This window comes from Sapajus apella, unplaced genomic scaffold (assembly GCF_009761245.1).
Source record: "Sapajus apella isolate SASKATOON/1434 unplaced genomic scaffold, GSC_monkey_1.0 scaffold98, whole genome shotgun sequence".
Classification (NCBI taxonomy): domain Eukaryota; kingdom Metazoa; phylum Chordata; class Mammalia; order Primates; family Cebidae; genus Sapajus; species Sapajus apella.
The window spans coordinates 7,269,017-7,278,413 of NW_022437038.1; the positions used below are offsets into that span (position 1 = coordinate 7,269,017).

At 40.2% G+C, this 9,397-nt stretch overlaps 2 protein-coding genes across 3 annotated transcripts in view; one reads left to right on the forward strand and one right to left on the reverse strand.

The window, feature by feature from the left end:
- GLA (galactosidase alpha) overlaps positions 1-1,656 on the reverse strand; it is a 13,335-nt gene extending 11,679 nt beyond the window's left edge. Inside the window, exon 1 of the mRNA XM_032257807.1 lies at positions 1,237-1,656. Coding sequence (XP_032113698.1) covers positions 1,237-1,430 — 194 coding nt within the window. The 5' untranslated portion in view covers positions 1,431-1,656. The remainder of the gene's footprint in view (positions 1-1,236) is intronic.
- An 8-nt stretch (positions 1,657-1,664) lies between these two features.
- Positions 1,665-7,708, forward strand: HNRNPH2 (heterogeneous nuclear ribonucleoprotein H2). 2 transcript variants are annotated; one of them, XM_032257805.1, is made up of 2 exons: positions 1,665-1,846; positions 5,509-7,708. In XM_032257805.1, exon 2 carries the CDS (start codon positions 5,562-5,564, stop codon positions 6,909-6,911), a length of 1,350 nt encoding a protein of 449 aa, XP_032113696.1. In that variant the 5' UTR covers positions 1,665-1,846; positions 5,509-5,561; the 3' UTR covers positions 6,912-7,708. The 2 variants fall into 2 exon arrangements, with proteins under 2 accessions (XP_032113696.1, XP_032113697.1); XM_032257806.1 differs by having other exon boundaries at positions 1,665-1,834.
- Positions 7,709-9,397: the final 1,689 nt, after the last annotated feature.

Here is a 9,397-nt window from a genome sequence, read left to right on the forward strand (position 1 = left end):
ACACACACACACACACACACACACACACACACACACACACACACACAATCCGTGATGGGCAAAATTGCCACACATACTGTACCACAGGGTCACATGAAACTTAGAAGGCCAATTTCTTCTGTGATGTCTGACCAACATCCTGACTTCATCTCTAAAGATATTCATAGGAATAACTTATGGACACAGAAATGTACTGTGACTGCTACCTTTTAACAATATCTATCAGTGATTCTTAACCTTTTAAAATCACAGAGCCCTTTGAGAATCTGAAGAAAAGTAAATATCTTCTCTCCAGAAAAATACACATATTCATTCAGATTTGCAGATTTACATTCATTTTCCCATCGATTCCAGATTAGGGACCATTTGCTCTGTACATGCAATTAATGGTCAAGCGCTGTGCTATGTACCTTAAAGGTTATCTCACTGAAAATTCACCTGTGTGAGATAAGAATTATTTTATAGGTCTTTTTTTTTTTTTTATTAGCTCCCTGAAATTAAAAGGTTGTAATCCCAATTTATAGATAAGGAATTTGAGGATCAGATACGTTCAACACTTATCTAATTCAGCCTTAACCCTCACCCAAAGGTGTAAATAATGTATAAAGTGCCTCCATGTCAACCTTTCAGGCTGATGCCATACTCACGGGCGAGGTGGGAGAGATCTCAGCGACGTTACGGTCTAAGTCCTTCGAGACACTGCCGAGAAACCCACGACCCCAAAAGGAAAAAAATGGCATGAATCTTAGTCCCTCATCCCTCCTATCCACCCTAGATGTTATCACGGTTAGCACCTGGCAGAGGAAGAGCAAAAGTTCACAAGAAGGGTCTGAACAGAACCGGGCAGGGCTACTTTGGGCACACTGCCTTATAGGGTAGCCCTGCCCTGCAAGGAGCAGTGAAGAAAAAAAAAAAAAGAGAACCGGGCAGGGAGAGAGAGAAAGAGAGAGAGAGAAGAAAAGGGAAAGAGAGAGAGAGAGACAGAGAAAGAGAAAGAGAAAGAGAGAGAGAGAAAAGCTGCCGCTGGCCGGACTCCCACCGCAGGAAAGGTCACACACAGAAAGTTTAGGACTAATCCCGATTCGGGACAGTTTGCTGGGGATAAAAAAGCAGCAGCAGAGTCGGGTCAGGGAGCTCTCCCTCGGGCTCAACTGTTCCCGTTGAGACCCTCCAGTTCTCCAAACACACCCAAACACACGGAAAAGCAAAGGGAGTGGGGTACCCAATATCTGATACCTGATGCAGGAATCTGGCTCTTCCCGGCAGTCAAGGTTGCACATGAAGCGCTCCCAGTGCAGCCAGCCCATGGTAGGCGTCCTCGCCAGTCCATTGTCCAGTGCTCTGGCTCCAGGGATGTCCCAGGAAACCAGGGCCAGGAAGCGAAGCGCAAGCGCGCAACCCAGCTGTAGGTGTGGGTTCCTCAGCTGCATCGTCACGGTGATCAGACAGCATAGATTGCCGCGGGTAACCTGGGCTTTTAAGTTTAACCTCAGAGGCGGACCAATCACCAATGATTTATTAAATAATGACGTTATTGTTTCTCAGGCAACTGGGACGGTTATCCCCAGAGGTGGGCCAATAATCAGTCACGTAGGACGTTCCGCTAACCAATCACCCTCTTCCTTTCTTGATATTGACCCGCCCTATTTCCATACCAGAAGGAAGTGCGGCACCTTAGTGATCCCGAGTTTAAGCCGAGAGTTGCTCACGTGACCGAGATCTCACATGACGTAGGTGCTCACGTGATTACTCGCTTACGTGAGCAGAAGTAGTTCTGGTCGTCGTCTACCGTCTCGCTATAGCCGTTTGAGGGAAGAAGGAGGAAAATTACCCGGTATCGTTAGAGGTTGGTGTGTGGGTGGGAACTGGGGACCCAGGGGTGGTGATGATGAAGACCAAAGCGGGGTTCGGGGGCCACCTCCGCCTCTTTCGTTCTCTGCTTTCCCCTCCCCCCTCGCGCTCTCTCCCTCCTCCCCCCATCTCAGTGCCGGGAAGCCGCCTGTGCTGCGCCTGGTGGGGAAATGGTGGACGTTCATGACTGTGTATGTGTTTTTGTGTATCTGTCTGTCTGGGCCGGTCTCGGGGGACCCCTAAGGGTGACCGTAAGGTGAAAAACGTTTGAAAACCACGGCCCGGAGTTAAGAAAAACAAGATACTGAAAATAGTGGTCTGCGTGCTGGTCTATCCATTCAGGGACTCAGCCTCCACACTGCCTGATTGTCTGTAGGGGGAGGCCCCAAGTGAATTTTATCTATAGAGTCACTTTTAGGCAAATGCGTGCTTGATAGAGGCGCCCAATAAATTACTTTACTGAATTGAGTATTTGAATAATGTTTATTTTTCTGCTGATAACAACAATATACATATTCAATTTCGAACATTTGAAAAATAACAATATAGTATAAAATTTCAAAATACACGTAATTCACCCGGAGACGACTACTCAACCTTATGTCGTTACAGTTTTTTTTAAAAAATGTGTGTAACACGCATATAAATACACAAATTCTTAACTCACAAAGAGTCCTGGTTCCCACTTTAGCCAACAGTCCCGATGGCCTTCCCAGGAGATGCAGTAATGAAGTAGAACCTCCCTGCCCCTATGGAGAGGCTCTTAAGGAATACAGTATTAAATGGGACGGGTTATCCCAGGGATAAGGCAAGCAAAAAAAAAAAAACAACAAACAACAACAAAAAAAAACCAGCGTACAAAATGAGATTTAAAAAACAGCCTGTAAATCTGTCATTGAGACCTTAGGATGGTTAATAGAAAAACTGTTATCACTGCAGATGCAGTGTGGTAGGCACATAATAGGGAATCGGTAAATGTTTCATTGTTTTCTCAGTGTAGTTGTAGTTTTATGGCCGTTATTACACTTTGTACTTTGTTTCTAAGAGGCCCAGTGTTCCCAGATCATATCAGATAAACCATCCACATACAAAATTAGAAAATTTTATAAAATTTGCTATACCAAATCTCAGAAATGTGAACATATTTTAATTTGTTTTATGTTACTTTTTTGCTAAAGTAAAAGTAATTATTTCTGTAGAAAATTAAGACTGCATAAAAAAATTGGAAAAATAGCATGGAAAAGCCATAAACCTATCGTTCAGAGTAACCACTAATATGTTCTTTCTAACTTAAAAAAAAAAAACCCAGTACGGCGAATTTAAAGAATGAAAACTGTATAGAAGTATATAGGGTAAAAATCGAAAAGCCCACTTCACTCCCCTTACCCTTCACTGTTCTCAAAAACGAGTTTGCTCCCACATCGTCTATTTATTTATTTATATACATATATACATGCATGCTAATCTTTTAATATAAGTAGAATCATACTATGTATATTCTTAAATATATTTTGGAGATCTTCCTGGGTCAGGGCAGATAGATTTTTTTTTAAATGGCTACATTGCATTATTTTAAGGATAAAGTATAATTCATTTAGCCATTCCTCTAACAATGGCTATTTAAGTTCCCCATTTTTTCCCATTACTAACAGTGCTGCAAGGAACATTTGTAAGTATTTCTGTTGACTAGATTCCTGGAAGGATTCTAGCTGTGTCAAAGGCTATGGAAACATGTATTTTTTACATAGCTGAGATTGTAAAGCAGCTGCGCTCTTGGGTCGCTTACAATTATAGCATAAGTAATTTCGCATGTTATTAAATATTTTTGTGACTTAAAACTTGTGATATTCCAGTTTTTTTAATAAAGTACTTTTCATAGAATATATTGCTCCATAAATCTTTGTCTGAATTTCATATTATCTCCTTAGGGCACATAACTGAAATGTATTTGCTGTCAAAAGGTGTGATACATATTATCAAATTGCTTTCAGGATATAGTGGGATTTATCAAAAAGGAAATAGTTTATATTGTAACTCCTCTAGTAGTGTATTAGTTTGTGAACCCTGCGAAGCACAGATTTAGTGTCACTGTCTAATTTCCATTTTCTTGATGGGTGAAAAATAAGGATTAGTTTTGGTTTTAACTTGCTGGAAATTGATGAAATTTGAACATTTCCAGATAACTCTCCTGTATCCTCCTATACCTGTATTCTCCCATACTTAATTTGTTATCAAGTCCCACAGATTCCACTTTTTTTCTGTATGTGTGGATCATATCTTTTCTCCATTTTACTCCTGTTGTTTAGGCGATTCCTTTAACCTTTAACATATCTTTAAGAGACAAGTTCTTTTTTTTTTTTTTTTTTTTGAGACCTTTTGCATTGAAAGAGACGAGTTCTAACTAATCTCCGTAGTTTCACCTCAACCCCGTTCTGTTTTAGTGCCACACTGTTGCCAGGGTGATCTGCCTGAAAGGGTTTGGTGAAGTCACCCCACATACTCCCCAGTTTAAAAGTCTTAAAAGGTGTTTAGTGTTTGTATATGAAAGTCTTTGGGATCTAGTCTATGCCTTGCCAGCCTTTTCTCTTGCTTTTCCCTCTTCTGTTTGTGCTTCATCATAATTTTAAAAATTTTGTTTATGGATCCCTAGACAGGTTAGTCTGTTTCATTTAACCATTTGGCCTCCAAACAATAGAACTGATCAACTACTCACTCCTTGATACCGTGCTTACACCCCACCCAGAGGGTCATGGCAAGTATAATGTCTATTAGCATTTACGTCTTTAATAATTACATACAGTCCCCCTGTAGGACCATAAGCCCTTTGTGGGCTTATTGATTCTTGTATGCCAGAGCCGAGTATTGGACTTGGCAACTACAAGATGTTTCTAAAATGAATGTGTGAATTCCCCATAATGTCTTTTTTTCATTTATCTCTGAAGCCTAAATATTTCCCTGATTTTATTGATTTGCCTACATTTTTATATAAGGATATTATATAAAGAACGTATATAACCTGTGTTTTGTGTTTTAATTATTGTTTAATCTTTTGATCTAGTGAAGTTTTTTATGTTTATATATTCAGTATAGCCATCTTTTATTTGTTGACATCTCCCATTGATTCTTTGCTGTTAATTTTTTTTTTTTTTTTTGAGATGGAATTTTGCTCTGGTCGCCTAGGCTGGAGTGCAGTGGTGTGATCTTGGCTCACTGCAACCTCCGCCTCCTGGGTACAAGCAATTTTCCTGCCTCAGCCTCCTGAGCAGCCGGGATTACAGGTGCCCACCACCATGGCCAGCTAATTGTATCTTTTGTAGAGATGGGGTTTTACCATGTTGGCCAGGCTGGTCTCGAACTACTGATCTCAGGTGATCCACCTGCCTCGGCCTCCCAAAGTGCTGGGATTACAGGTGTGAGCCACTGTGCCTGACCAATTGCTGTTAATTTTTAATGGTATCCAACACGTAATAGGTATTGAATAAATAACTGTTAAAAAATGAATGAGTTAAAAATTTGGTGAATTCTTTTTTGTTTATACAGATGTCTTACAGAAAAGCTGTTGGTATAATTGAGTTTTCTATTAATAGTTTGCTTTTCTCTTTTACTGTATTCTGAGCATTTTTCCATGACAGTAGTCTTCTAATTTTTTTTTTCCAGCTACACCAAAATTGTGTTGAGCCAAACTTGCCACCAAGAGCCCAACAGTCACTATGATGCTGAGCACAGAAGGCAGGGAGGGGTTCGTGGTGAAGGTCAGGGGCCTACCCTGGTCCTGCTCAGCTGATGAAGTGATGCGCTTCTTCTCTGATTGCAAGATCCAAAATGGCACATCAGGTATTCGTTTCATCTACACCAGAGAAGGCAGACCAAGTGGTGAAGCATTTGTTGAACTTGAATCTGAAGAGGAAGTGAAATTGGCTTTGAAGAAGGACAGAGAAACCATGGGACACAGATACGTTGAAGTATTCAAGTCTAACAGTGTTGAAATGGATTGGGTGTTGAAGCATACAGGTCCGAATAGCCCTGATACTGCCAACGATGGCTTCGTCCGGCTTAGAGGACTCCCATTTGGCTGTAGCAAGGAAGAGATTGTTCAGTTCTTTTCAGGGTTGGAAATTGTGCCAAATGGGATGACACTGCCAGTGGACTTTCAGGGGAGAAGCACAGGGGAAGCCTTTGTGCAGTTTGCTTCGCAGGAGATAGCTGAGAAGGCCTTAAAGAAACACAAGGAAAGAATAGGGCACAGGTACATTGAGATCTTCAAGAGTAGCCGAGCTGAAGTTCGAACCCACTATGATCCCCCTCGAAAGCTCATGGCTATGCAGCGGCCAGGTCCCTATGATAGGCCGGGGGCTGGCAGAGGGTATAATAGCATTGGCAGAGGAGCTGGGTTTGAAAGGATGAGGCGTGGTGCCTATGGTGGAGGGTATGGAGGCTATGATGACTATGGTGGCTATAATGATGGATATGGCTTTGGGTCTGATAGATTTGGAAGAGACCTCAATTACTGTTTTTCAGGAATGTCTGATCATAGATATGGAGATGGTGGGTCCAGTTTCCAGAGCACCACAGGGCACTGTGTACACATGAGGGGGTTACCTTACAGAGCCACTGAGAATGATATTTATAATTTCTTCTCACCTCTTAATCCCATGAGAGTACATATTGAAATTGGACCCGATGGCAGAGTTACTGGTGAGGCAGATGTTGAATTTGCTACTCATGAAGATGCTGTGGCAGCTATGGCAAAAGACAAGGCTAATATGCAACACAGATATGTGGAGCTCTTCTTAAATTCTACTGCAGGAACAAGTGGAGGGGCTTATGATCACAGCTATGTAGAACTGTTTTTGAATTCTACAGCAGGGGCAAGTGGTGGCGCTTATGGTAGCCAAATGATGGGAGGGATGGGCTTATCCAACCAGTCTAGTTATGGAGGTCCTGCTAGCCAGCAGCTGAGTGGTGGTTATGGAGGTGGTTATGGTGGTCAGAGCAGTATGAGTGGATATGACCAAGTTCTCCAGGAAAACTCCAGTGACTATCAGTCAAACCTTGCTTAGGTAGAGAAGGAGCACTAAACAGCTACTCCAGATATAAAAGCTGTACATTTATGGGAGTTGAATAGAATGGGAGGGATGTCTAGTATATCCAGTATGATTGGTAAATGGGAAATATTATTGATTCTGATCACTCTTGGTCAGCTTCTCTTTCTTTATCTTTCTCCTTTTTTAAGAAAACAAAAGTTAAGTTTAACAGTTTTGCATTACAGGCTTGTGATTCATGCTTACTGTAAAGTGGAAGTTGAGATTATTTTGAAACTTCAAGCTCAGTAATTTTGAACACTGAAACATTCATCTAGGACATAATAACAAAGTTCAGTATTGACCATAACTGTTTAAACGATTTTTAGCTTTTCTCAAGTTAGTTATGTTGTAGGAGTGTACTTAAGCAGTAAGCGTATTTAGGTTAATGCAGTTTCACTTATGTTAAATGTTGCTCTTATACCACAAATACATTGAAAACTTCGGATGCATGTTGAGAAACATGCTTTTCTGTAAAACTCAAATATAGGAGCTGTGTCTACGATTCAAAGTGAAAACATTTGGCATGTTTGTTAATTCTAGCTTTTTGGTTTAATACTCTGTAAGGCACGTGAGTGTACACTTTTTTTTTTTTTTTTTAAGGATACGGGACAATTTTAAGATGTAATACCAATACTTTAGAAGTTTGGTCGTGTCGTTTGTATGAGATTCTGAGGCTTTGGTTTAAATCTTTCCTTGTATTGTGATTTCCATTTAGATGTATTGTACTAAGTGAAACTTGTTAAATAAATCTTCCTTTTAAAAACTGGAAAAAATCTTGTACTGATTGATTTTTATTATGTTCTGTCGTATGGGCACACTGATTTTATAATTCCCTCTTAAAATTTTTAATTTAAAAATTATAAATATGTTTAACATCTTTATATGTTCATTGTTGCATATATCATTAGTTATTTCTAAGATATATCCCTAGAAATGGGATTGCTGAGTCAAGGATACACCCATTTTTAAGGCTTGTGACTTGTGTTACCAGAAAGATTCTGGTACTTTATCTTTCTACCTGGAGGACTGTGTGTTTTATTTTTCCCCTCATACCCTCCTTATTGATGTACGTTAGTTTTTTTTTATCTTTGCCAGTTTGTTAGTTGAGAAATGATATCTCTTTGCTATTTTAATTTATATTTCTTTGATTAATATTAAAATTGAACACTTTCTTTAAAAAAAAAAACTTATTACCATGTCTACAGGACTGTTGAGCTACTTTTGGAGACCGTACTTACCAATATAGTATTCTCTAAAATCCAAAGAAGTGAAAGCAAATAAATAATCCTTTTTATTTCACCACAAACTAGAAGGTACCTTTGTATGCTAAAAAAGAAGTAGGCTTACAATTATTATGTGTTGAAAACAAAACATAAAAGTGAAGCAGGCTTATGTTATGGTAATAAACTATCTCTTCCATGAATTTATTAGTAGAGTCTCTAAACACCCCCGGGTGTTTTTTAGGGCATCTAAAGCTTATCTTAAACCAGTGGTTCTCAAACTTTCATGTGCATCAGAATCATCTGCAGGGCTTACTTAAACATTCATTTCTAGGCTGCATCCCTAGAGTTTCCAGTTCAGTAGTTTTGGGGTGTTACTTGAGAATGTGCTGATGCTGCTGGTCTCAAGACCATGTTTTGAGACCCATCACAGTCCCCCAAACAGCAACTTTAAGGAGCAGATTCCTTTATGATCCCTGATTTCCTTCCCTTTGTTCCTTTAACAAGTAGTTTAAAATTTCTATTAAAGTCTAAATCACATACTTACAATACCCCAGACATCCCAGGATTCTGAGGGCCTGTGGTATCGTGCTGATTATCTTAGATTTCTGTCTGAACCACAGTGGTTATTAATTCCACACCTCAGTGACCTTCAGGCCCTGATGTCCCTCTGATAAGTACCAGCTGTACCTTGAACTACTGATCTCTTTGTAGATCTGACCACTTGGGAACTGGATTGCTATATGTGGGCTGTTTATGGCTTGAGGGCCAGAGAAATGAGATGGGAGGCAAATACCAAGTTGGTATTACCCGACTCCGTTTCATTCAGGAAATGAAAATCAATTCCAAAAAATTCAAGCCAAAGATGCAGTGGGACATGATTTGAGATTCTTTGCTGACTTCTAATTTTTATCACAGCTTTCAGGAGAGCAAGAAGTCCATTTTGACTCCTGTTAAGCCAGTCCTTGTCCTTCAGGAAGCCTTTCTTGGAGGGTAAACAAGTAGGTGTTTTTGGCTTTCCAGGGTACTTAGTTAATTTTCTAGAAGTTTCTCTAGATGTGAGCAAAGATTCTCAAGTTAGCCACTAGATGGCACCAAATCTCAGGAAACAATAGATGACTCCTGTGGTCTTAGATGTTAGCTTACTTTGCTGGGTAAGAAAACTCAGAAGGTCTCTGAGGAGCAAAGGAGAGAACCTGGAGAAGGTCAGTGGTCAGCAATGGAGGTGTGCAAAGGGACAGC

What these genes read in the sequence shown, in the direction of transcription:
- HNRNPH2 (XM_032257805.1), top strand. Translation starts at nt 5,562, where the DNA reads ATGATGCTGAGCACAGAAGGCAGGGAGGGGTTCGTGGTGAAGGTCAGG.